Raw genomic sequence first — 27,912 nt, 5'->3', positions numbered from 1 at the left:
CCACGGGCTACTCTACACGTGTCCCTATCTCTATACACTTCGAACGCCGCCTTTCTACGTAACGGGGGGGCGTCACCGCGGACGTGCTTGCTCGCGTCACTTCCGCACGGGGTCAGCCGCCTTGCAAAGGGATCGCTGACGTGGGGCTGACGCCGCTGGGTCCTGGTGCCCGCTGGTTAGTGGCCACGTCTCCCGGAAGATGGATCCGGGGAGCCCTGGCTAGACTGCGGCCTGGGCAGTAGCTGCTGCCGCTGTCGGCTTCTGTCCCGCCTCGCTCCTTTCCTCGGCGTCGTAGGCCCAGCGTGGGCTCCTTGGCTTCGGAGACCTGGGGTAGTGAGGCCGCGAGGGTAAGCAGAGGCCTACCTGGGAGCGGGGTTTGGACCCCTAATAATAACAATAACAGTAGCAATAATAATGGTAATAATAATTGCAATTAGATTTTCTACTGTGGTTGTAATTTCGCTGTGTCTTGTGGAGCGGCTGGTACCCGCGATTGCGATTTTATTTGTTGTTTATGATTACACCGCCGGTTTATAGTCTTCATTTTCGTCCAAGGTATCTCACACGCTTCTCCCCGCTCTCCCATTTCATCCCCACGACGGCCCGGCGAGGTAGGTTAGGCTGAGAGGCGTGGGCCTAATGGTTGAGTGGGGATTTGAATCCTGGTCTTCCAGGTCTTAGCCCGACATCATCATCATCATCATTATTACTATTACTACTACTATTCTTAATTTCTTTAAGCCCCATTATTATTGTTGTTATTATTCTTTTATTTAAAGCCCACCTTTCCCTCTGAAGGCTTTAACCACTATTTTGCACTGGCTCTTCTCTCTCTCCTGCCAATTATTATTATTATTATTGTTGGCGGGAGAGAGAGGAGAGCCAGTGTAAAATAATAATAATAATAATAATAATAATAATAATAATAATAATAAAAATTATATCCCACCCATCTTGCTGGGTTTCCGCAGCCACTCTGGGCAGCTTACAACAGTATATAAAAACACAACAAAGCATCAAACATTTAAAAACAAAATATCTTATACAATCAACCAACCAACCAATCAGTCAATAAATCAATAGAAACCAATGATAGCAACAATAACAATAATAAAAATATTAAAGTTTACAGTTATACCCAAATTAAAGTAACCGCCAACCCCAACTAAACATTTAACCAACATCAACCCGACAAAAACAAAACAGAGGAACCAAAATTAGAACCGTTTAAAACATTTTAGTCAGTTGCCCCAACTCAAGAGTTGTTCCAGCAATGTCCCTCTGGTCTCTCAGGAACCTCTTTTAGAAACGACACATAGTGGCTTCAAATCAGCGTGGAGGTACCTGTTAAATGTGAACTAAGTTGAGATTTAGCAGGTGAACTCCGCCCATAGAGAACTACAGCAGAGAGATTCTACCTTCCAAAAAAAGAGACTATTGTTGTTTAGCTGGAAAAGGCACAGGAGCCTGGCCACACAAAATTTAAAAAAAGGTGACAACCCTACCGTGGTGGAATTACTGCCATTGTAGAACTGTTCTTTGTTAAGGAGTTGAGGTGGTTTGCATAGAGAGGAATGTGCGGGTCAAATATAGAAAGAAATAGGAGGTAGGAAGAAGAGGGTTGGGAGCGTTGTGGAATTTACTGGCTGCAGTGAGGGCATGCGGCAGAAATTAAGTCTGAGCTAATATCTCTGGGAAAAGATGGAGCCTTTGGCAGAGCAGGATCCAATGAGCAAGATTAAAATTTAAAAGGCAAACAAATAGAATAGGAGAAAATGAGTATTATTGACTGACTGACTGACTGACTGACTGGAGTTTGAGCAAATAACAATGCACATCTCAGTATTTATGCCAACCCCTGGACCCACCCACATGTTGTTGTTTTTATTCTTGAAGCATGTTCCTCCTGTGCACTAGAAGAAACACCCACACAATTTAATCTACATAGCAGGCAAGGGTTTGCCAAGGTTGTGGCTTTCTAAAAACAAAACAACAAAAAACCAGTTATAGAGTGCTATATATTTAAAGATAACTTGGCTGTGGTTTTTCTTTCTTTCCACAAAATGTGTTGTTTTTTCCTCCAGATTTGCAGTTGCAACCATCCCCAGATCTGGAATACATTTATGTAAAACATGAGTGGAGCAATCACTGGCTGGCAGCTGTTTTCATGATGGTAGAGTTTAAAAATCTGCTGCCATGATCCAAGGATTTGGTGTTGCCTGCTTGTTTCTGTGATTGTTTTCACACATTTGCCTCCTTGGATGAATGTCATAGCAAGGGGGAGACTAACCTGGCCCCATCCATTGGGTAGAGGAGCAGCAGTACTTCCCCACACTCTATAAATAATAAAATTATTATTATTATTAAACCACTCTTCTGTGACTTTCTAAACTTTGCTTGCTTCCCTCTTTGTCTCTGGCACAGCTTCAATTGATTTCAGCATGACTTGTACAGAAGAGTTTCACAGTGAATTTTGTCTTATGTAAATCTGTAAATCTGTCTGCCATATGTCTGCTTTGAATCTCACATACACCTGCAAGCACCAAATGATATGTCATTGCATCCAATACACATGTTTACAGTCAGATCTTCCATAATCTCATAGAAAGTAGTGATTTGTGGAGCAAAAGGAATGCATGGCTGTGCCAAGATGTCTCTTTCTTCATCTCATACTTATGTCCCCATAGTCCAACTCTATCAGAACAGTCAAGGTCACAAAATTGTAGAGTTGGAAGGAGCTATGTGGATCTTCTAGTCCAACCCCTGCAATGCAGGATTTTTTTTTGCCCAATGTGAAACTTGAACCCACGACCCTGAAATTAATAAGAGTCTCATCCTCTACCAACTAAGCAATACTTCTTACCCACTCATCCCTTTTCTCACTGAATGGGACATTCTTACTTTCTGTGTGATTGAGTTAGATCTGTGTTGAAACCCATGGATTTTATCCCACAGCCTATGTCCTGTAGGGCTGCCTCTAAAAGTACTGCTGAGTGAAATGCAGATGCTGTCCATAAATGTACCATGTTAGATGGCATTGCCCTTCTGCCTGACACTTTCATTGAGGGTATAATTTTAAAGAATCAGAGAAATGTTAACTTGGTGATTTGTTGGGTTCCAGCTCCAATTTAGGTGGTGATGGAACAACTTCCTCCACCAAGCTCTACAAAATTGACTTTGTGTGGCAACCTGAAGTTAAAAATAATAATAATCTATATGTGATCTAAAAATCCCATTGTTTGACTCTTTACTTCTCCCACCAGGGTGGATATTGGATCTTCAAATTCCATATATTTTTAAAACTTTCATTATGTCTTGGTTTGCTGACTTGGCTGGAAAGGCAGAGGACCTTCTCAACAAGGTGGATCAAGGTGCTGCATCTGCTTTAAGCAAGAAAGAGAGTTCTGGCAATGCAAGTTACAGCAATAGCACCTTGGATTATGTCGGCGAGTTCCCCAAAGTGCACCAACAGACCCGGGATCAGCAGTATCCAGCATCATCTAAGTCTGGCTTTGTCTCCTCGGCAGCAGATAATATTAAACATCAAAAGGCAACAATCCTGGCAGGAACCGCCAATGTTAAAGCATCGTCCAGGATATCCATGGAATCTTCCCCTTCCACAGAGGCAGCATCCATGCCCAGACCGTCTTCCCAGTTTGTGAGAAGAAAAAAGTCCGAACCCAACGACGAACTCCTGTTTGACTTTCTCAATAGCTCTGAAAAGGAACCAAATGGGAAAATGGACCTTAAGCGAGAGAAGAGCAGAGCAGCTGCTTCTCAAAACCACTCTCGGACTTCAAGCATCAGCTCCGTGTCGGCAAGTTCGCAGAGTGTCAAAACCAGTGAAGACGCTTCCGTTCGGAGTCAAGGCAATGGTAGTTAAACATAACTACAGAGGTTAAGGAATATGTTAAAGTGTGGTGGTGGTGAGAGGATTCTGGGCCTTTATTATGATGATTACATGGTGCAAATTCTGATTTCTGTGTTATTAATGGATTTTGTTTTAGGATTTTTCTGCTTGCCACTTTGGGGGGGGGACCCCCTCAAGGTGGTTTCACAATAAAATTTGTAAAACAAATTAAAAAGATACAGTTGAGCTCATCAAAACTGCAACTTAAAATAACTTTTCTACAAGCCATCAATAAAACAGTAGCAGCAGTTAAAACTCTGGATTGGAAATATAAACCAGGATCATTATTCAATAAAAAGGGGTTTTCAACAGTCAAACCCTTTTCCAAACAATAAGTGAGGAAGCCAAACAAACATCCCAGAGGAAAAAGTTTTACTGTGATGGGGCCACCACTGAAAAGGCCCTATTTCTTGTGTCTTCTAGCCTGTTAGATCTTACCATTGACCCATGTGAGGGGTCTCCACAATTTACCTTAAGGCCTTGGTAAGATCATATAGGTACATCTGCCTTACACCAAGTCAGATCATTAGTCCACCTGGTTTAGTAATGTCCACACTGACTGGCACCTGCTCTCCTTTGTTTTAGGAAGGGGGACAGTCTCACCCCTACCTGGAGGTGCCATGGATTGAACCGGGCACCTTCTCATACAAAGCAAATGCTATATTATCTGCAACCCATCAACCCTTCTTCTTGAAGGTGGCAGGTGATCCTTCAAAGAATGTAGTCCCAAGCTATTCATAGCTTTTAAATTGGGCCTGGAAATGTGCTGACAAACCAGAACAGCACCAGTGCTTTATCCTCTGATCGTCTGACCCCTCACAAGCTACCAAGCAGCTGCCCAGTGTTGTCTAAAACAGTACATGTTTGACTCTTCTTATGTTCTTAGCATTGTATCCTTGGTACATGTGTGCTGTAAGCACTGTTTCTTTCTGAAATCCCCTGCCATTCCCTGATGTTTGTTTTTTTGCCAAGACTTTAAATATTTGGCCAGTGGCATCAGTGAATCTTTCAACAGTGATCAAATCTATGTGGAGTTTTTCTAGTTAATTCAATAGCAGCTCTTAATTTTAAAGTTATTTGCATCTTTGAGAGGAGTATAAATTAATATGATGGTAATAAATAGTTTATATTTTCTGTGTATTAGTTAGCTGAAAATTATGAAATGCAAGCTGGCACTTGAAACTTGTACTTAAAAGTAGCATCTGCTGTCCATTAGGTTTTGCCAAAGATGTTTGGGTGCCTAGGGAAGAAAAGCCTGCTAGTTAACATGAGTGGCAGAACCCAGTGAGTTTTCCTCTGCAAGCTTTATTGTAGTGAACAGGAGCTGTTCCTTTGTGTGCTTCCCATTCATTTCATTACACTGGGGATCTTACTGGGAATTTGCACCCTGTGGGCCTGTTTCTCATTTTAATTCTGAGATCACCACCTCCCCTTTCCTCCTGGTAGGCCCAACCTTCGCCATGCATAAGTGTGCACAAATATTCTGCATGCAGTTTGCACTTCCATTGGGCTTTCATTTTCTCTCCCATGTTGCATTTCCTCCTGCTGAATGCAGGAATCAGGATACCATGTCCTGGCTTTTGTCTAGTATCTGTTTACTGTGCCATTGAAAATAAGGTTAGGTTTTGGGCTTTGTTTGGCTAGCACGTTAGAAAAAAATAGATGGGGCATCCTGTTTCACACATGTCTCCTGCATGGCGGGAACATCATTTTGGATTTTAAAAGATGCCAATGTGCTCCCACGAAGCCATACTGAACAGTCGGTCAGGCTGGTGGGGTGATGAAAATGGTCAATTTTGATGCACATAGTGATAATCAGCCTACACCAGTCCTATGCAACTTTTGGCCCACTGAGTCTTCCACATTCTACCAACAGGGCACAATTATTAGGACAGGGCCATTGAAAACAGCTCCACTCTCCTCAGGTGTTTGGAATTGTGTGGGGCTTGAAACACCCAAACAGGGCTATGGAGTAAGGTAGTATCTTTGTATGTGTGGCAGTAATTTTAAAAGAATAAATATCTGGTGTGTCTGACTGCTATGGCAGATAATTGTATTTCATTAGACTACCTGTGAGTCAGTACATAGGAGCCTCTGTGAGGCTTGTTTATGATCAGACAGGCATAGGATTACGCTGTTCTGTTCATCGTAGAAAGTAGGTCTGCAAAGAGATGTGCTTGCTTTAAATGTGGCTCTCTGTACAGATACTCTGGATAGTTCCAGTTCTGGACTGGAGACTGATGTGGATGTTAAAAAAGACACATTGCCAGCTGCAGAAGCAAACCCCAGCCTCGCACCTAATGATGGGAAATCGCACGAGTTGTCCAATCTTCGCCTTGAGAATCAACTTCTGCGGAATGAAGTGCAATCTTTAAATCAAGAAATGGCATCATTAATTCAGCGAGCCAAAGAAACGCAAACAGGTAGAGGATTTACAGCTTTGACATTTCAAGCTATTAGCACCTTTGGAAATAGTTGAGGGTAATACAGCAAATGATTGGGAATGGTGCTAATATAATTTATGTAAAGCCCTCTGAATACTTGAAACATGCTTTTAAAATTCCAAGTGTTATTATTGATATGGGGTTGGATCCAGAGTTCCAATTGGAGGAAATAGCAGGGACATATTATACTGACATATTTTCTGTCCTGAATGTCTTTGCTGGATTCTCCACACTAGTGAGAACCCTGTTTTGTATTTTTACAAGTGTCTTCAGTCCTTAAGTCTTTTTTTTACACATTTGCATTGTTTTGCTTAATAACATTATTTATTTCAGGTATTTATATATCCCATTTCCTAACTGTACTTAAGAAATTGGTAACACTGGGTTTCGTCCAGGCTTCTCCCTCCACAAACAGAAGGGCTGCTTCTGTCCATAGATGGCTTTTGATCCAGTGGAAGGATTGTGGTGAAAGAAGCAGGGCAGTTGGCACCCCAGCACCACCCACTGCACTATTTCAAAGGGTTCCCCAGTCTTCCATAGCAGATTTTAGAAGAAGCTCCAAGGGATGCTCTTTTAAAAGGGAGCTGACAAAAGCATCCTCCCTCTTTTTGTTGGTGGGAACAAAGTCTGGATACAAGTCTTTGTATCCCAGAAACGTGTCCTGTTAGTGCAGGGATTTCCACTGGTGCAATGCAGCTTCCCCTCTCCTTTCTCCACACCCTCCCCAGATCTGCTCTGGGGGGCTGGAGAAGGGTCAGAACAGATTAAGGAGGAGGAGAGGGGGAGTTCCGTTGCACAAGTGGAAATCCTTCTGCTGAAGGGGCACGTTGACTTGAAACCGCCCAGTATATCTGAATTGGGACAATGTGGTCAAACACTGCTTATTTACTTTCATATTTAGTATTCTAATTTCTAATCACTGGCAAAATCATGTTACACAAACTAACTATACAAACAACCTTGTCAATCACATTGATGTCTGCTGACTTAAACTTTTGCAGAATTAAATAGTGCCCGAGCAAGAGTTGAAAAGTGGAATGTTGACCATTCAAACAATGACAGGCTCGTTCGGGAACTTCAAGCTCAAGTGGATGATCTGACAGAAGCCGTTGCCGCCAAGGATTCCCAGCTGGCTGTCCTGAAAGTGAGGTTACAGGAAGCCGATCAGCTTCTCAATTCACGTACTAAAGCATTGGAAACAGTGCAGAGTGAAAAATCACGGTACTGATATATTTCTCTTGCCTTCTTATTTTTTAACTAGAGCAGGGTTTCCCAAACTTGGGTCTCCAGCTGTTGGACTACAACTCCCATCATTCCTCCTAGCCTGCAGGACCAGTGGTCAGGGATGATGGGAATTGTAGTCCAAAAACAGCTGGAGACCCAAGTTTGAGAAACCCAGAATTAGAGAAATCAAGGTCTTTAGGCTTGCTGTCTCTTAATGTATCCCTTTTGCTTATAACATGATTTTTGTATCTCTCAATAACCTGATTGTTGGCTTTATCCTCAAAGGCATCAGTCGGATTGCTCCGGCGGTACTTCTTCTGTCCATAAAGGAGAATGCTCATCATATGCTGTGCTGAGGGCCTGATTCATCTGACATAGTTAGTGCTGTAGTAGCTGCTGCCACAACTACTACAGTTGCTTCCATGTGGTTTGGCCAGCTTGCATGATTTTGAAACCTAATCTATGACATCTGCAGGTGTGGTTTCGAACCATGGAATCTGCCCAAGCACACTCTGTCGAGATCTTACTCATGTCCCTTGTGATGTGGGAGCCACCCCAGAACAGTGGCTCATTTAAATAGGGCCTAAATTTCACTGGAATGTGCAGTTCCTCTCTGGAGGTGGAGAATGGGCGGCTCCTGAAAGCCCATTGGCTGAAATGCATCAATCCAGGCTCTTTCAGGGTTTCTAAGGGCGTGATGGGAGCTCATTGCACCTCTTTCTTTCTTTTTTTTTTTAACCAATGAGTGTTTATTACAGGGTAGGAGGGGAGATGTATGTGCAGATACATTCTGCCACACAGGCCACCTCTTGGGGGGAGGGGAGACCCCCGCATGAACGCATATAATACATTAGCAAGTCTTTTCTCTGTTAAAGAAAATTTAAAATACCAACAGCTTAAAAAAAAAACACACCACCACCCTCCTCAGGCAAATAAAACCCGAACCCTGCTTATCATGGCTGGGATAACCAATGCGGCCCCTGCTTCCTATAGATTTGCTCTTGGCATAAACAGATCAGCACCACCCACCCAGCACCCCCCAGCAGCATTACCACTGCCCTAAAGCCAGCCAGGAGGGAGGCAGGCACAGAGGGACTCCCCTCCTGCAAAACAACAGGAATGTGAAGAGGCAGGATCTGCACAGACCAGCAGCTGCCAGGGCAGACTGTCCCTTCCCCAAAGGAAGCTCCTCTGGTTGCAAGGGGCAAGGAGGAAAAGAGGAACTCACTGCACCAGGTCAAAGCCCACTCCTGAGAACAGGTCCTTTCCTGGGAAACTCCACTCCACCCAGGGAAACCTGGGGACAGAGCGCCACCTGCTGGCCTAGCAGAGGAAGTTGCCGGTGCCGCCACTCCCAGCCTGGCTGCTCCTCCGCTTCCTTGAAGAGATGGCAAAGGCCCGATCCGCTGCGCCAGCTTTGCTCAGTAGCCTGCTGAGACCAGGGCAGAGGGGCTGGAGACAGGCAGAGATCCCTTCACAGAACAAGAGCATCTGGGGGACAAAGGAGAGATGGGAGAGCAGCAAGCGGAGATTTGTCTGTACCTCAGGGTGGGGCGAAAGTGGAATAAGACCGGCGAGTTTCTGCTTCATTTCGACAAGAGAAATGCATGCAGGGTGTCCGCCACGTCCCAACCTTGCCTCATCCTAACAGCTCCAGACCTACCGGCCCGTGCCCCTCTACCCCATCCCTGTTAATAAGAGATTAGTATTCTTCAAAGATGAGGCCAGGCCCCTGGGAGGGCTGCCAGCGGAGCGCCAGCAAGCCAGTCCTGTTCACCGCTGCCGGCAGCACTCGTACCGTAACCTCCAGCTGAGATGTAGCAGCAGAAGGCGAGATGCAGAAGGTGGGCCTGGTGGAAGTTGCTCGAGGATCGCAGTGCTTCATCGGCCTATTATTACACGCATTGCACCTCTTGTTTTTCTCAATAACAGCATCATCATTTAGTGTTGCAAGCTACTTCTTAAGCTCCCTGAGGTATTAAGGCCCAGCTCAGTATGTAGTACCCGTGACTGTTACTTAGAAAACAGAACAGATGGAAAATCTGTTTGCATTCTCTGCATTGGGAAGTGTTCAGTTTTAAGGTGGCTCTTCCTCCTTCATTTGGTTTGCAGAAATCGACAAATTTGTAGTGGTTAAGGCTCTCAGTCGTTACTAGTGATGGTGGCAATACGTTACCTCTAGTGTTAGAGGTGCCATGCACTGGAGTACTTGTTGCCAGGGAACAACAGCAGGAGAGATCTGTTGTCTTGCGTGTGGGTTTCCCAGGTGCATCTGGTTGATTCTCAAGGGAGGCCAGAGACCAGAGACTTTGAATCTGATCCTGCAGGAGTCTTGTAAAGTTGAGTTTTTCTTCTCTGGAAAAATGAAAGGAAGCAAAGAACCCAAATGCAGTCACTGTCCTTGTCAAATAACTAATTTTCCTTTGAACAGGCAAACAAACTTGAAAATGTAGTTTGTAGTTTGTTTGCCTTGAGATTAATTTTCCCTTTATAAACTTTGAAAAAAAATACAGAGAGGGAAAGTATGCAATATAACATTTGGCTCGGTGTCTTGTTTTGTTTTTAATTGAGAGTTCCTTATTGTGAAAGCTAGGCACTAAACTAGAAGAATACTGTGGAGGAAATGTTGAATAGAACAAGAGGAAGGAACCTCTTGCCTGCAGGCCAAGTTTGGCCCAGCTCAGGTCCTGATTTGTTCAGTGAGGCTTTCCCCCTAAACTGCATCCACCTGCTGTCAGATGTGACGTCAGATGTGGGGCAGGCAGAGATGCGGCTGGATCATTGTGAAAAATAGGATAATGCAGCATGGCTCATGTCACTGCCCATCAGCTGATGTCTGTTGACTCTAAGCCTGCTAGACCTGCTGTGCAACAGGCTTCCCTGTGGGCAACATGGTTGCGCAGCTCATCCCTTCAGAAAGCAGCTTTGCCCGCCATGTGCTCAGCATTGGCAAAGCCCCTTCCACAGTGGTTCCTAAGTGCTTGCGCAAGGGCCTCCCATGGGTGGGTAGGATAACCCACCAGTCAATTGTCTGGCACCATAATGCCATCACGTGATTGGCAGGTGAGTTGTCGCACCCACCTGTCAAAGTTGGCCTGCTGGATCGGGGACAGATAAGGATCTTGTCCACAACACACCCAAAAAGGTCCCCCACTCCCAAAGTAGAATTTTACAGTACTGTGGAAAAGATGGCATTACTATGGATTGTGTCTTGATATTCTTCACATCTTGTTTCACTAAACCTTTGCTGTCTTCCTCTCCAGAATAATACAGGATAACAGCGAAGGGAACAGCCTGCACAATCAAGCTCTCCAGACTCTTCAAGAGAGATTGCATGATGCAGAGTCTGCGCTCAGACGGGAGCAGGAAGGCTACAAACAAATGCAGGTTAGAACAGCAACCTTGGAAGCTGGTGCTTCACTTCAGTGATTGAGGAACTGCAGTTGACAGTGCAGTAAAGTGCCTTCAAATCTTGGTGATGCTTCTCCTCCCTAAGCACCCCTCATGCAGAGTCTGCCCATTTGTTCACCTAGCTCAGTATCATTGACACTGACCGGCAGCAGATGTCCTGGCTTTCAGACAGGAGTCCATCTCAGCCATACTTGTATATAGATTTTATCTCTTAATTATGGATGGTTTGTGTAATAGGTTTTTATTATTTGTAAACTCCCTGGGAGCCTATTTTGTTACTAAGAGTTATATAGACTTAGTAAGAAACAATCATAAATAATGCTTTGCAACTCCAGGGATTGTACCTGGGACCTTTCTGTGTTCTGTCACTGAGCTACAGCCTTTGCATATGTACATTATAGTTATAATTAGTCGCTATGGAGCAGGATCACCTTCCTTCCTTTCTTTCTTTCTTTCTTTCTTTCTTTCTTTCCTTCCTTCCTTCCTTCCTTCCTTCCTTCCTTCCTTCCTTCCTTCCTTCTTTCTTTCTTTCTTTCTTTCTTTCTTTCTTTCTCACACCCTCCAGAGCCAATTTTCAGTCCGCAGGGGAGAGCTGCGGGGGAAAGGGGTAGAATCAATTCCACCAACAATGTCCCTTCCAGTTTTCTCATTTTTTCTCTACGTCTCTCTTTATTGTTTTGAAGTGATAAACATTAATCTTTCCTTCACAGAACGAGTATGTGGCTCGTCTCGGTAAGTTGGAAGCTGAGCGTCAGAACTTGGCTGAAGCAGTTATTGCAGCAGAGAGGAAATCTGCAGAGGAGAAGCGGAGGGCGGATGAATTTCAGCAACAAGTCAAAATGGCCAAGAGCGGCTTGGAGTCTGCTAGGCAAGAACTGGTAGACTACAAACAAAAGGCTACACGCATACTCCAGGTGAAGCAAATTTATTGGATCAAAATTCATACCTCCCCTCCTTTTTATCTCTTTAAAAATTAAAATTAAAATGTTCATACGAAGTAATGCAAGCCTTATCCGCAAAGATACGTATGCAGTCATGTTTTCCTGATAGCTGGGGCTGCTAGGGAGAATCTTCAGATATTATTATTATTTACTTATGTACTTACGTACTTATGTACTTACTCACTCCACCTTTTCCCCTGATGGGATTCAAGGTATCTTACAGATAAACTTAAGAGCTGCTAAAAACCTAGAAAAAGCAGTAATTAAAAAACAAATAAACATTGACAAAAATTGAACAATATACATATAGAAAATCTATTTAAACCATACCAATAATTACAATAAAACTAGCATGGCAGCACCCCTTTAATCGAAAACAGTTGTTTCCCAGCTATGGGGTTGGTTGGCAGGAACACATAACTAGTTACAGAGTTAGTATCCCTCCAAGTAACAGCTGCTGAGGATGAACAACAGGGAGCTGCCATCACCTTCAAGTCCTGCTGCTGCCAGATTCAAAGTGAGCCCTTCTAGGGTAGTAAATGTAAGATTTTTGGGTTTTTTAAAAAAATGTGTGCAATCAAGCATAGACTCTGGTGATTACTTTGCAATTTCATTAACATTACTTCTATATGTTAGCTTGTTTTATGCATGGCTGTAATGTTCATTTTTGTAAAGAAATTAAATTTAAGCAGCTAATATAAATGAGTAAAATTACGTCTTAAATCTCAGTCGAAAGAGAAGTTGATAAACAGCCTGAAAGAAGGGTCTGGCATTGAAGGTCTGGATAGCCAAACCACAAGCATCATGGAGTTGGAGGAACTAAGGCACGAGAATGATATGCAAAGGGAGGAATTGCAAAAACTGCGGGGGCAGATACAGCAACTGAGGACAGAACTGCAGGTATTGTAACATCCATAGCTGCTGCTGCTGCGGCTGCTGCTGCTGCTGCTTCTTGCCCTCTTGCTTACTACATAAAATATCTCAAATCAATTTACATTTTTTGAAAAAGAGTTTAAAACAAACACTGAAAAGAATAAAATGATGGCATTTATCAGAAGTGCTCATCCTGCGGTAAAGGACAAAACCCTACCTCACCTACTAAAAAATGGAACACCACTACAGGCTAGCTTGTCATACTGTTTGATCCCAGTTAAGAACCAAATGCTTGGGGAAAGTCCTAACATATTTTCTTGTTGCCTAAAAGTTGGTAGTGTTGGTGCCAGGCGCACTTCTCTGTAGGTAGCCGGGGTGGCATCAAGGAACAGACCTGTTCTGCTTTGCAAGGGGGCTGAAATGCAGAGTCCAGGTTGGTTAATGTGGCACAAGAATGATGAGCAGAGGAAACTGCCTTGCACCAAATCTTGGCCGTTAGCCTGTCTAGTATTGTCTACACTGAGTGCCAGTGACTCTCCAGGGATTTGGGCAGGCCTCTTTGCCAACATTGGCCTAAAGATGCTGGAAGTTTAATTTATTTTATTGACTGAATAGGGCTTGGGGAAGAGAAAGAGAGCTGCCGTGGGGCTCCATTGAGAGAAAAGGCGGGATATAAATTTAATTTAACAACAACAACAATGAGAATGGCTGGGGTGTTGCTTTTGAAGCAGGATGTGCCCGATTCAAATCTTCTCTCGGCTTTAAAGCTTGCAAAGTGACGCATGAGCCAAGCCACCTCAATCTAACTTACATCGCATGGTGGTTATGTGAGGGTAAAATAGGATAAGCATACAAAGGAAGGAAAGTGTTACTACACAAATGTGAGAAATAAAATTCATCTGCACCAGTGCTATCTTCTTGTTCATTAAATTAAACCAACCCTATCTTTGGCCCAATGCTTCAAGGTGGCTGCACCCATTGGCTACAGGTGCTTCCATTTGAGATCTTGCGGGGAGACAGGGCAGGATGCATAGAGAAAGAGCGTGAGAGAATGAGTGAGTGTGTGTGTGTTCATCTGTCACCTTTCCATAGGATATAGGACGGCGCCTCCAGCTACTGGCAGAGAGATTTGAAGCATTGGCCACCATAAATTAAAAGATAGAAGTTCAGAATATACAGAGCAGTAGAGCTGGAAGAGACTTCAAATGACATCTGGTCCACCCCATTTTCAGTGAAGGAAATCCATTACAGTATTGCAGCACTCTGATTAGCGGCTATCTAGCTTCTGCTTAATCTCTTAGGCAAGAAGTTGGCCTTTTCGGTATTTTAATGAAGCACCACCAGCACATCACTCAAGAGACTGCATGTGCAGTTAGCCACACTTCTCCATAGTCTCTGGAGTAGCTCCCAGTGGGACTGCCTTGGCACATAAGCCAACTGCTGAGGAGGAAAAGTGTTGTGTGTTGCAAGGTCCACCCTGCAGTTATCACACGCAACCAGTCGTGGCTGGTGAGGTGATGCTAGTTGGGCACCATCGCTCTCTCAGTTTCCCAGCACAGGGAGTTGCTGGTGCCTTACTAAGAGGGGTCTTGTGAGAAGCTTGGCTCAGTGTGCCACGAAGATAGGGCCACTTGCTCCTGTTTGTAAGAGTTGTCATTTATGAAATTGCATACATAAGTAACATTTCCTTATAATGCAGGATATGGAAACCCAACAGATAAACGAAGCCGAGTCCACAAGAGAACAGATTCAAGATTTGCAGGATCAAATTGCAACACAAAAAGCATCCAGGCAAGAAGTGGAAGCTGAACTAGAGAGACAAAAACAGGTACGTGTTGGAGAGAGGTTATCATTTCGCCCTACTTAAATATTTCCTGCCACCCAGAACTTCGAAAAACTATTTTGGCTGGTGAACTGCATGTCTTTCTGAGGGAATTGAGGAAGATGTGATTAACAGGTGCTTATTGAGCCTACTGAATGAGGTCTGTGGAGCAGGACAGGATTATAACTTTTTATTAAACAGACTTTATTTTTATTAAACAGACTTTAAATTAAAAATCTTCCAGAATTGCAAGGATTTGAGCCTCTCAAATGTAGGTGGTCTTTAAGCTCCCTGTGCCCATAAAGGACCCCAGCTACCAAACCAAAATCTAGACAAGACGAAGAAGTGCTGTTGGTTCGGGTTAGGTTCTTGGAATCTCGGAGTGAGTGTTTGGCCATTTTGGATGGGGTTGCATTCTCCCCTCAAAATCAAATTAAACCACCAGGGAGTGTTCCTAGATCCAGTCTTACTTCCGGAAGGTCAGGGAGGTTGTTGGCTGTGAGTGCCTTTTCCTTGAGAAGCCACAATCTCGTCGGAGTCATTCATGTCCAGGTCACTTCCACTTTGAATTACTGTAATGTGCTGCCTTTGAAGACTGTTTGGAGCTTCCGTTTGTTTTGCACATATGAAAGTGTAAATTTTGCACATTTACAATAATTGCCTGTTCACTTCCTGGCTCAGAGTGTTCGGTTTGATCTTTAAAAGCCCTAATCTTGGTAGAAACCCAACTGCTTCTATAAAGAGCCAGCGCAGTAGATAAATACAGTTGTGAATGCTACTAAATGATACACTGCAATGGTCCTGCCGACAGGGACATGGAGTGTTTACCACCACAGCTATGGTGTTCATACATTAATGGAAATCATGGTGTGCTTTTGCACATAATTTTGATGTTATGAACCGTTGACAAGGTCAATGAAGAACCCTCAAAAAAAGTCATAATCTAACCTGATTCAAAAGGTCCTGTCAATGCTCACTTGGAAACAGATCGTTTTCCCTGTATCTCATGAATCTTTCTCATTTGTTTTTTGTTTTTATCATGTGTATTGTGAGATGAAGACAAAGTCACGGGGAGTGAAAAAGGTTTAATTTGCTTTACCTCATTGGAACTCTCCATCTTGTAGGATTACTTGTCCTTCCAGAAATTCCATATTAACTAGAGAGTGGCAGGCTGAACTAATGAAAAGGCAAAAGATCCACGTTTGCTCTTGGAAGGCGGCTGCATGATGTTTATTATTATAGTATTATGAAGCCATATGGTGTGCCCTGTTGCAGTTTGATGGACAGTCCGTTTTTAGCCTGTGCTTTGGCTCTGAGGCGGAAACTCTTAAATGTACCCTGGCTCATCCATTTGAATGGGCTTGTTTTAGCACATGAGTGTTGGGTGTAATTTGCTTTAGCCTTCTTGCTTGTTATTTCCAAGCAATACTTGGGTTAAATAGTTTGAAAATGAGGATGAAATCTGACAACAGTGTAGTCCTGCTTTATAGTCATTAAAGAGCATTTACTGTACATGTCAGGTATGTGCCATTGCTCTTGTCTTTTTGGCATCTGTTGAAGACTTTCCTGCTTCAGAATAGAGATCTTTCTCGGTCCGTATTGAATTTGAAAATGATGTTTAATGCATTTTAATGGCTTTTTTTCATTTGTATGTGCAAACAAATTTGAATTAGCTTTTTATATAAGTAGTGACTTTTAATTGTATGTATATATGCATATGCTCATAAATGAAATAATAATCGCAGTGCTGAACACAAGGGTATGAAGCCCTTGATCCACTTACTGCATGTGACTAGAGAGGCACTTGTTGCTTAAGTAATGCCTTTCTAGCCTGCAGAATAAGTCTGGAATATGTAGTGCAAACTTCCTCGTAAGCAGGCATGGGGAACCTGTGGCCCTTCAGATATTGTTGGAACTATAGCTCACATCAGTACCACCCCAGCCATGTTAATTGCATGCAAAGGGGAATGCCAGTTCACTCAGGCCTGTTTCCATAACTGATGTCCTCTCTGCTGAGCAGGTTGCTCAGCCGTCCAGTCCTTGTGAAGTGATGAGCCTTTCAAATAGACTGGCAAGGGTCATCTGCCTTTTTGGGACAAAGGGAACACTTTGGAAATCTAAGAATGTGTTGTGAGCACCACCAAATTCTTATTTCACAGAAGGAAAACTGGAGGTGCTCAGAATCCCTCTCCTAAACAGGCAAAACTCCTATACACACACACACTCCTAAAGTGCAGGTGGCCACTAAACTCCCACTCTCTCTACCTGACAGAGTGCTATAGTGCACTTTTGGAACCAGACAGAATATTTTTGGGCAGTATTAATATTCCAAGAGGCAGCCCCACATTTGATGTACTGGGTAGCCTGGGGTGGTTCCTGCCAGTTTGGTGGAGGGGGCTTCTGTCCATACTTTAAGGGCCAACAATGCCAAAACACTTCTCCACAATCCCCATCCTTAAAACGCATCATTATGGATCTCCCAGGCCCATTTCATTCAAGGTCTTCATCCTGTGTCATACTCGTGCTATTTCACAGTGCCCCGAGTTGTCGTTTCCAAGAAGAGGCATATTCTGAAAAGGGCCCCTGATCAAGTTCTGCTCATTTGTTTCCGTATTCATACCCAGAGGATGTTGCTAACAGGCTTGGGAGTCTGTAGGTGTCTCTGTCACCATGCAGAACTCACAGCAGATGAAGCCAGTGTGCAAGGAATGCCAAGAAATGAGGCAGGGGAACATCTAGATGTGACACGTCAGCTTTTCACCACTAAAGAAACAAAATGTGTTGGAGCTGTTCCCCCCCCCCCCCTTGTACCATTCTTGTGTGATCAGCCATTCATCTATATGGCTGGCACTGCATTCCATTACCCATAATTTTATTCAGCCTTGGATAGCCTTAACATGCTTTTCTCAACTCTTGACATACCCTTTCAGCTGTGGATGTGGAAACAACAATCCATTGGTAAAAAGCAAAGGGACCTGGTAGTGTCATAAGGAAGCAGAGTTTACTTAACCATCCCATTTTAACCATCATTGCTGGATACATTTCTTTTCCAGGAGTTACGTTATACTGAAGAAGAACTGTACCGGACAAAGAATACTCTGCAGAGTCGGATATCGGACAGAGAAGAGGAAATTCAGAAGCTGAGAAACCAGGTAACTTGAGTAGACTTTAACTCTTCTCATAAGAAGGGGAGAAACATGGAAGCCCCTTGACCTCCTTGGAGGAAAAGTGCGATGTAAATGTAGCACAACAGAATCATTAGCCAGCGTACTGCTGGTAGATGCTGGAAGAAACCAAAAGCTTCCTGTGAAAAGCACATAAATGCTTTGGATGTGAGGGATGCTGGCATCACACTGGCCTGGCACCACAGTGAGACTGCTCCAGATGTTGGGTTGGTATTGTTTTTTTGCTTTTTTTAAAAAAATCAATTATATTAAATACAGTGGTATCTCGGGTTAAGTACTTAATTTGTTCCGGAGGTCCGTTCTTAACCTGAAACTGTCCTTAACCTGAAGCACCACTTTAGCTAATGGGGCCTCCTGCTGCCGCTGCGCCGCCGGAGCCCGATTTCTGTTCTCATCCTGAAGCAAAGTTCTTAACCCGAGGTACTATTTCTGGGTTAGAGGAGTCTGTAACCTGAAGCGGATGTAACCTGAAGCGTATATAACCTGAGCTACCACTGTACTGGCATTCTTGTACCTGACATTGCTTGGGACTTCAAGTTGTGCAGTGAGTGATATTGTACTGTATCTTTGCTTGTGTTCAGGGAGAGCCAAACAGGGAAATTGATTTTTCACGCCACTCTTATGTGATAGTCAAGATGTTTTCATCTCCTCTATCCCTTTTCCTCTACCTAGCTGACAAACAAAACACTAGGTAGCAGCAGTCAATCGGAGTTGGAGAATCGGCTTCATCAGTTGACGGAGACACTAATTCAGAAACAGACCATGTTGGAGAACCTGAGCACAGAAAAGAACTCCTTAGTCTATCAGCTGGAGCGATTGGAGCAGCAGCTGAAGACTGCCCAAGGTCCTTCAACAAATGGCCCCTCCATTAATATGGTGGGAATTGACGGCGGCGAAGGTAAAAATGGAGGCATGTTGACAACTAACAACCATGTTCACTAAGGATGTGTGCATTGTAAATAAATTCATGTTAGTGCATGGATAGAATGGGGAAATACCTGGAAGCTAAACAGGTTGTGTTGCTTTCCCCCCTCCAGTTAGAATCCAGTGGGACCCACAGCAAAATGTCGCAGTGGATCTACTCTGAGTATGAGTTGGTCATGTATAGCAGTTTTAAGAGAAGCAAGTCAATGACTGCGTAGGGCTTTTCATTGAACTATTGTTAAACATTTGATTACAACCAGTTTACATGTTGAAAGTTTAACCTGCTCTTTTGTAGAGATCAGTGGACTACAGGAAGACACATGGGGGTGTTTTAATTCCTTTTCAAGAAATTTTGTTGCCAATATACCCGAACTTTTCTGCAACGTATTTAAAATAAAACCTTCCCTGTTTTCGAAATGTTTAAGCTTGGGAGGAAGTCCTTCTTTTTAACTTTGATTATTTCTTTTCATTATTCTATCTTGTATATTTTTGCTCAGACTTTTCAGAAATGATAAATATTCTCTCCCCCCCCCCCCACACTCCTATTTAGTTGTGGTCAGGTGCTTAAACTACCCAATGCAGTCATTAGCTTGCTTCTCTTAAAATTGCTTTTCACTTTAAAATCAAGGTTTATTTTGATTTGATTTTCTTGTCTTAAAAAATAATAATATTCAAAATAATTATGCATGGTTGGGGGCTATCTTTAGGCGCCCCCTCCACTTTGAACCTACTAGAAATTATAAAACGTTGTGTGGGACTGGAAGTGTGAGCCAGTCAATTGAGTGTAATTAATCAGTGACTTCATCAATGACATATAATAATGTGGATTTCAATTACAATTACATTCTAATGTTCTTAATGCAATCAGTAAACTCAACAGGACATTCCATCTTATCAAAAGTTATAGCAAGGGAAGTCTTTCATCTAGACAGAGCTGTAGGAGAATTTTCAGAGTATTCTAGCACCCTTCTAAGGCAGTAGTAGCCCACTGCTAACTCAACAGATTTAATCCTATCATCTGGACTAGGGTACCACAGTCCAGGACACAGAAACAAACAAGGTGTCTGGTGCCAGAGTTAAAAACAACAACTGGTTTAGTAAAAGGCTACGGATGACTTGAGCAAGTTGTCTCTGCTCAGCACTATATTTGAAGTACTTTCAAAATGCAGTGCAGTGCAGTTGTAAACCAGTTTACTCTGAAATAAGATACACTGTTTCCATTGAGGCTTACTTCTGAATAACTGCATTTTTATGATGGCAGCCTTAATTTGTCATTTGGCTGCAATCAAGATAGCTAAAACTCCTTAGTCAGTTTACAGTCCAGCTTTTTTGTTTCAGCGTCCCTGCAGAAGAGTTGGGCCTGTGTTGTATACTTTCTTCTCCTCCTTACTACATTTAAGTCATAGCATTTCCCCCAAAATGAATCTCATTTATCTGTGTACATGAGCTTAAGATGTGCTCCTTCTGCTATCCCAATTGTGTGTACACATATCCTGGGATTTTTATTCCATTGCAGAGCACTCGGTGTGACTTTCAAAATAGGAGCTTTCTGTTGAAGTCAAGTGGCATCTAAGCTGGGTCCTTCAAGTGTTGTGTTTGGGTGGTATCCCAATAGGTTCTGCTTAAGAGTAGAATCATTGAAATGAGGGGACCTAACTTAGTCATTTTGGTTAATGTCAGTAGGTCTGCTCTTGAGTAGGACTATAGCCCTTTTCATTTTTTGTCACAGTAATGTCAAGCCATATGTGGACTTTCAGTATTACCGACTGGTTGATGAATTCTTTTTTCTGCTACTAATTTTTAAAAATTGTTTTTAATCTAGGTGCACGAATGCGAAATGTTCCTGTCCTTTTTAGTGATCTTGATGTTAATGCAGCAGGAATGTATGGCAGAGTCCGCAAGGCTGCCAGCAGTATAGATCAGTTTAGGTGAGGAATTGAAGCCATTGCGGTTTTCTGCCTTTCCCTCCCCTCCCCAACCCACCCGTCTACTTACAGTATCAGCTAGTAATGTAAACATAATTCTGAAAAACCGGCGAGGTGAATGAAGGTCCTGAATCTGGTACATGGTCATTTTAGAAGTAAAAAGCCCTCCTTGTTCTCTCATACAAGCCCACTGATTTGCATTCTTCTTCCGTCACTGCTCTGGTGGGGCAGGAATCATTCTCATTGTCCCATTACTCCATACTCTTTGAAACCTCAAAAGGTATTCTGTGTTAATCTTGAAAAGTTACATATGTAAGCAAATGAAAGTTGTCTCTGTAAACAAACAAGATAGGTCCTATAGATCAACCACCTTCTTATAGGGATTTCAGAATCTATCCCCATCTGTGTGGAAATCTTTGTTCTGGTTATGTCTTATTTGATGGCTTAGAGCTGGGTTGAGGAACTCCCGCCCACAAGGTGGAAATGAACCACAGCCAAATTTTGTCCAGGAAGTTCTCTCCTGCCCATCAACTATTTAACAGGGCGCTTTTGGGATGGAAAAGGTTTGATGTTTTGCAAAGTGTGCCATTACAGATCTTTCTTCTGTTAAGAATTTCTGTTACAAGAAGGTCAAAGAAGAAGGGGAGATGTCTCAGCAGAGAGGTAGACCTTCGTTCTTTGTAAACACGCAAAATGCGTCCATGCATTTTGCTATTGCATGCAAGAATTTTCCAGGATGCAGTTGTATTTAGAAGTTTGAAGCTTTGATGAGCTCTAAGGACTTGCCGTTCTGCTGTGAATTGATGCTTTCATCTTCTTTTGGTAGGATTCTGGAGTTAATTTTGCCTTTTGTGCAATCAGGAAAGATAAACTGCTGGAGAGTGTGGCTTTTTTGGCTTTTTTATTTTTTACAAAGTTTCTAATGGAGAAAATTGAAAGTGACACTTGAGTTTAGTTGCCAAGATTTAAATGTATGTCCATTGTGTGTTATTTTGTGTGGGCCTTACCCCACCCACTACTGGAATACAACCCCCCCCCCAAAGCCTCACCTCTGGATACTGCAACCTATTCTCTTGACTGTGGCAGAATGCTTCTTTCAAGCCTAATTTCAGCAGGGGATGGGAACCTGCCAGGAACATGTCAGGAGTGAGTGCCCACAGGCTCCATGTTGTCAGCCCGTGTCTTACCAGGTTGTTGTTGTTGTTTAAAAAAATTAACCACTGCTCCAGAAATGATTTAAATAGTAGTTCATGGCTGCAAGCTAATAATATATTATTCCCTAATGTTGATATTGCATTTGGTTGCAGCATTCGACTTGGAATCTTTCTACGACGGTATCCCATCGCAAGGGTATTTGTAATCATTTATATGGTGAGTCTGTTTAGCCTACTTTGAAAGCACAGCAGTTTTATTCCTTCTTACATAATAAATAATCTTCATCTGACAGGCATTGAGTGGCATGTACAAGAAAAACGGGATATAATTAACGTTGGCAGTTGAGCATGCTCTGTAAGTAGGTTATGCAAGCTGCATCTTGGAATCATGCAGCACAATAGATGCTGGCTGTTGCCTTTTTAAAAAAGGTTTTGTGCTTCAGTGCAGTTTCACAGTTGGCTCTTAACTCCTGGTAATAATAGTTTGCTCCCTTGAAGTAGCAATGTGCCGTTTCTGGCATTAGTAGTTGCTTTCTTTGACTTAACACTTGCTTTTGGTAGAGCAGCATTTCCAACGTGGAAGCCCTGTGGCGGCGCAAGAAGCTAGGAACTGTCAAAGGTTGAAACAGGCACATGGCAGTCCTGAAGATAAGCTTTCATGGAAGATCACTTGGGTTGAAGGCCTGGAACTGCCTTAAGAGATGAAACTGAACATCTTGTTCCATACCCTCACCCTAAGCCCATCACAGCAAACAGGCTGGAGGCTGGTGCCTGCTTGTTCCAGGAAGCTCAGAACAATGAACATGTTATGGTCACAACCCTGGAGCTGTCTTGCCATAGTTGTGCCTCTCTTTGTACCCTATCACTGTTTAGACCTACAACAAACTTTATTTTTTTAAATAAGATTTTAATAATAAAAATTACACTTTTTATCCTAATTTAAACTAAAAAAATAATTAAATTGTGATTCTGCCGCTGTTGCTGCCAGGATCCTTTCTGTTTACCTCACAGCTTCCTTGCAGCTAAAGCATACAGTGCCATCCTATAGGTGGAAACCAGAATGGACAGAAATGCCGTTTACCTTCCCACCGCAGCGGTTCCTATTTATTTACTTGCACTGGTGTGCTTTCAAACAGCTAGGTTGGCAGGAGCTGGGACAGAGCAACGGGAGCTCACCCCATCATGGGGATTCGAACCGCCGACCTTCTGATTGGCAAGCCCAAGAGGCTCAGTCATTTAGACCACAGCACCACCCACGTCCCTACTTGGCCCATTTAGCTCAGCATTGTCTCCACTGACTAGCATAGGGACCCTGCAGAATTTCAGCCAACGGACATTCCCACCCTACCTGGAGGTGCTGGGAATGCATGCAAACCAGATGTTCTATCATTGTTTTCCTGCTCAATCATCGCGGCAGATAAGATTGATTTTATTTTTTATTTTTTTGTATGCCATGATTGTCCCAAAAGAATGCATCTGTTTTGCCTCTACAGGGGTGAATAAATTTCCAGTGCATGTAAAACTCCTGTCCTTTTCCACTAGAGGGAACTTCAGCCTGTGCTTTGTCGTGGTATCTTGCCTTGTTATATAAGCAATCCCTTTTTGAATTTCATCTGTCTTCTTTTGGTCTCTCCACTTGTCGAAAAAATGACTTTCTCGAGAGCATATTACTGAGTGTCTGAGATTTTCATTTTTCTGGCTTCACAATAGTGACGTACTGCAGGGGGCAGAAAAACACTTCAGCCGAACACCTACATGTCGTTCCCCCCATGCCAGTTCCAAATATTAAATCAAATGGGCCATGTTAATTCCCCCCTCCATCTTTTAAAATTATTCAGACCCAAAAGTCCACTCCCACTTAACAGTAAAATCTTTAGATTGATATCCAAGTTCAGTTAGCATCTGCAGTGTATCAGCGGGGGTTCGGCCTTCCCACAATGTAATCTATAATCTCTTCAGCAGCCATTGTCGCTGCCCACGGGAGACTCTCACAAGGTCACTGTGGTATTTGAAAGGCTTTTCATAACATGCCTCAAACTGCACTTTACTTTGCCATCGCTCAGCGCCCTTGTCGTGACTAATGCAAGAGTGTGCCTTCTCAGTTCGGTGAAAAAGGGGGAAAGTCAGAAATCATTTATTTTGTATTGCACCAAAAGCTTTTGCTTTAACCGTTTTGGCATCTGAGAAGAACTGAGTTCAAATCCTCCGTTGGCCAATAAGCTGACTGGGTTTACTTTGAAGTGGTCTCTCTCTCAGCCTAGCTTCCCTCCAGTACATATACATCTATGGGGCCATTCTATTTTTCCTTCAAAAAGCAGATGAAAGGATAGTATGGAATGGCCCTGTGTATGCATAGGTGAACTGCTCAGCAGAAGAGCTGATATACCAGGGGTCAGCAAACTTTTTCAGCAGGGGGCCGGACTATTTTTTTTTTGGGGGGGGGGACGAATTCCTATGCCCCACAAATAACCCAGAGATGCATTTTAGATAAAAAGACACATTCTACTCATGTAAAAACATGCTGATTCCCGGACCATCCGTAGGCTGGATTTAGAAGGCGATTGGGCCGGATCCAGTCCCTGGGCCTTAGTTTGCCTACCCATGTGATATACAAATGCAAATGGGTCTCTGCTTATGGCATTCCCCCCCCCCCAAGCCAATGTAAGTTCCCCATCTGCACGTGTGAGGTTTTATGGGGAGCACATGTCCCATTGCTGTTCCCTGAGTGGAATTGGATGAAGTTCCCCTAACAGTGCAGGGCTTTGCCTCAGGGAGTGGGATCCAACATAGTGCAAAGTCTCTCGTTCCACCAGAACATTCTTCCCCTCTCATCTCCCTGCTCACTCCCTAAATCTTTTCTAGGGGTCCCCCCAAAACATCTGGAGCAGATTTGGAAATGGTGTGTGCATGGGGGGTGCCCAGAGAGTCCAATTCTCCAAGCTGAAATCCATGTGGTGACGGGATGCGGTGGTTGAATACTGCCCAGGGTGTTTGGGATTCTCACAGTTCATTGTGTTGTGCACTAACTCCTGTTTCTCTCTTGCCAGGCACTGCTTCACCTCTGGGTCATGATTGTTTTGCTCACCTACACCCCAGAAATGCATCATGATCATCCAAGTGGGAAATAAAACCCGATTCTGGAACAGAAACATACTTAGATGGTTTATGTAACCTTCATTGGCCAAGGAGAAACCCCCCAACAGCTGACTGTTTGGAAGGGAGAGAGGGGTATTGGCATTGGAAAATAGGACAGCAGCTGCATTTGTTTCCTTGCTACTTTCGCAAACTTAAATTATTTGGCAGGTGATCTAATTTAAGTATCTTTCACTTCCATGAGACAAAAGCCATATCCCTGGGGGAGAAGGCTATTCAAAGAATTCTAGCCTCTGTTCTGTCTTTCGTCACTCCCTTAGCGTTGCACACACTTATGAAGCCTGTGTAGAGCAACACCATTTTTTGAAACGTATACATGGATATGGGGCACACTGTATTTTTGATCCTGCAGGAAATGGGCTCTAATCAGGGAAACTATCTGTAATTAGAAGCTAAAATGAACTTCATTCATTATTGCACCTTTTGACTTTGTAAATATACATTTAGCTTTTCTTTAATAAGCTCTCTCACAGACCTGATATCTGCTTCTCAGAATTTACCTTTTCTGTAAATAGCTTTAAAGAGAAATAAAGAATATATTGTGCATTGCTTTAACTTTGGTCCTTCAAAATTTTGGAGTGTCATCCATAGTAATGCAGAAAACTGATATTTTTGAACCATATTTTGATAGTCATGTATAGTCGTGTACATATGCAACTGTTAGATTTGAGTGCCTTTTGTTCTTTGCATCTTTGCCATTGCCCATCAGTTGCCTTATTAAATCTTTCCTGTCTTCAAATTTTCATGGTATCGATCTTAGCATCATGCTCATTTAATAGAAAGAAAATATTTATTTATAAATTCAAACACATTCAAAAAATGTGTTGAGGATTGATCATTAAAGGGGTTGGCAGCTGGCAATAAAAGCAACCACCAAGCTTGAGCTATTTTTGACCACTGTTGATTTCATGCAATTTGTATATCCTCCTATATCTGTGGTCTATTGATCTGCCAGTGCAAATTTCCTGTGGTCTTTTGACATGCTTTCCTATTAAGAGACTTTTCGTCCTTTTGCTTGTGCAGCTGAGAAACACAACAGTGATTAAGGTGAAGGGAATTAGACCTTTTGGGTCTGAGGAAGGGGTATGGGGCAAGCCACCAGGCCCCTTTGGCTTCCACTGGAATTTATTCCCAGCCTGTTCTGATGATAAAATCAAAGGAACTTCGGAAGCAAGAAATGTTGTAGCAATGGATGATTTCACACAGACTGGCTACATATATGTTCCTGTTAAAATTTCTAGATACCCTAAATGACTGTGCCCTAAAGCAGTGGTCCTAGGCTGCAACTCCTGGTGCCAAGCTTTCCTTTGGGCTACATCAGTGAGGCTGAGAGAGGGGTCTTGTCATCTGGACAGCCCAGAACCTCCAGGCTTGCAACCTGGGGAGGTCACATTGGTACTTGCTAACGCAGGGGTTTTGTTTCACCCCTGGAGGCGAACTCCATTGTCTCTTAAAACAGATTGATGCCAACAAGAACAGTTGGACCTGGAACCAACCAGAGGGAGGGTGACCCTGGCCTTAAGTGGGTTCACACTCGAGCCCAGTTTCCCCAAATACCCATTGGTGTTTTTCTAGGCAATAGACATCTGGTGCAAAATGCAATCGTGGTTGAACCAATTGGGAGCAGCGACAATAGGAGGAGTTGAGCCCACTCAGGGAGGGGTTCTTCCTGAGGAAATCATGCCCAAGGGTCCTCCAAAAGCTGCAGGCAAGAGCGCTCTCCCTTTCCCTCAACTTAACCCACTACTTAACCCTTCCCCTTAACCCACAACTGTCATCACTCCCTGCCAATCAAATGTTGATTTGTTTTTAGCATCCCTGCATGCGGTACAGCATGGCTCTCTCATTCTCCAGCTGCTGAACTACTGCAGGGTCCGGCATTGAAGCCACACGAGTGCTACCATCAATTTTCCAGAAAAAAATTGGATCAAGGGGATGGAGCAACTTGCCTATGCAAAAAGGTTGCGGCATTAGTACTTTTTGGTTTAGAGAAAAGGCGACTTAAGAGGTGGTGTGATAAAAAAATTACGCATTGCATGGAGAAAGTGAATAAAGAAAGGTTTCCCTCCCTCTCATAAGCACCAGAGACATCCAGTGAAGCTGAATGTTGGAAGATCGGGACAGATAAAAGAAAGTTTTTTTTCCACCAAGCAGATAATTAAGACTATGGAACTTGCTTCCATGGGAGGTAGTGATGGCCACCAACTTGGATGGCTTCAAAAGAGGAATGTACAAATTTCTGGAAGATAAAGCTGTCCAAGCCTGCTTACCATGATGGTTATATTCTACCTCCACCTTTTGCCTCTACCAGTTCCTGGGATTTGCAGGTGGGCCAAGTGCTCTTGTGGGCATCCCACAAGCATCTGATCGGCCACTGGGAGAACAAGATGCTGGACAAAATGGGCCATTGGCCTGAGCGTCTCTACGCGGACACTGAGGTCCAGCGCTGAGGGCCTTCTGGCGGTTCCCTCACTGCGAGAAGCCAAGTTACAGGGAACCAGGCAGAGGGCCTTTTTGGTAGTGGCGCCCGCCCTGTGGAATGCGCTCCCACCAGAAGTCAAAAGAAAACAACAACTACCAGACTTTTAGAGGAAATCTGAAGGCAGCCCTGTTTAGGGAAGCTTTTAATGTTTGATGCATTACCGTATTTTAATATTTTGTTGAAAGCTGCCTAGAGTGGCTGGGGAAGCCCAGCCAGATGGGTGGGGTATAAATAATAAATATTATTATTATTATTATTATTATTATTATTATTATTATTATTCAGCAGTGGAGTTCATTCTGTGATCTCCTAATAACCTTTTAAGCATTCTTTTTATATTACTCTTGTCTTTCCATTAAATCTGCCTTTTGCTCTATCTTGGTCAGCTGTTTCATGAACAGAGCTTCGCTGATGCAGCACAGCTCTGATATTACAGTTTGCCATGCAGCATGGTGATGTTTTTG

At 43.2% G+C, this 27,912-nt stretch overlaps 1 protein-coding gene across 2 annotated transcripts; it reads left to right on the top strand.

The window, feature by feature from the left end:
• Positions 1–128: 128 nt before the first annotated feature.
• Positions 129–25,521, top strand: GOLGA5 (golgin A5). Of its 2 annotated transcripts, none has more exons than XM_079948470.1 (13): positions 129–330; positions 3,264–3,875; positions 6,115–6,333; positions 7,356–7,575; positions 10,842–10,965; positions 11,700–11,903; positions 12,660–12,830; positions 14,503–14,631; positions 17,679–17,777; positions 18,483–18,708; positions 20,557–20,662; positions 21,967–22,030; positions 24,861–25,521. In XM_079948470.1, the coding sequence occupies exons 2-13, from the start codon at positions 3,311–3,313 to the stop codon at positions 24,939–24,941; spliced, it is 2,208 nt and encodes a 735-aa protein (XP_079804596.1). In that variant the 5' UTR covers positions 129–330; positions 3,264–3,310; the 3' UTR covers positions 24,942–25,521. The 2 variants fall into 2 exon arrangements, with proteins under 2 accessions (XP_079804596.1, XP_079804595.1); XM_079948469.1 differs by having other exon boundaries at positions 129–347.
• The last annotated feature ends 2,391 nt before the right edge of the window (positions 25,522–27,912 follow it).

The sequence above is a fragment of the Podarcis cretensis genome (assembly GCF_951804945.1).
Source record: "Podarcis cretensis genome assembly, chromosome: 1".
In the NCBI taxonomy this organism is placed as follows: Eukaryota; Metazoa; Chordata; class Lepidosauria; order Squamata; family Lacertidae; genus Podarcis; species Podarcis cretensis.
Note: the sequence above shows the minus strand (reverse complement) of the source record. Positions and strands in the feature narration are given on the sequence as shown.

Excerpts from the sequence above, each read along its gene's own strand:
- GOLGA5 (XM_079948470.1), top strand. The coding sequence starts at position 3,311 with ATGTCTTGGTTTGCTGACTTGGCTGGAAAGGCAGAGGACCTTCTCAAC. Across the intron at positions 3,876-6,114 it reads CGTTCGGAGTCAAGGCAATG|ATACTCTGGATAGTTCCAGT; the intron begins GTAGTTAAACAT and ends CTCTCTGTACAG. Across the intron at positions 17,778-18,482 it reads TTCAGAAGCTGAGAAACCAG|CTGACAAACAAAACACTAGG; the intron begins GTAACTTGAGTA and ends TCCTCTACCTAG.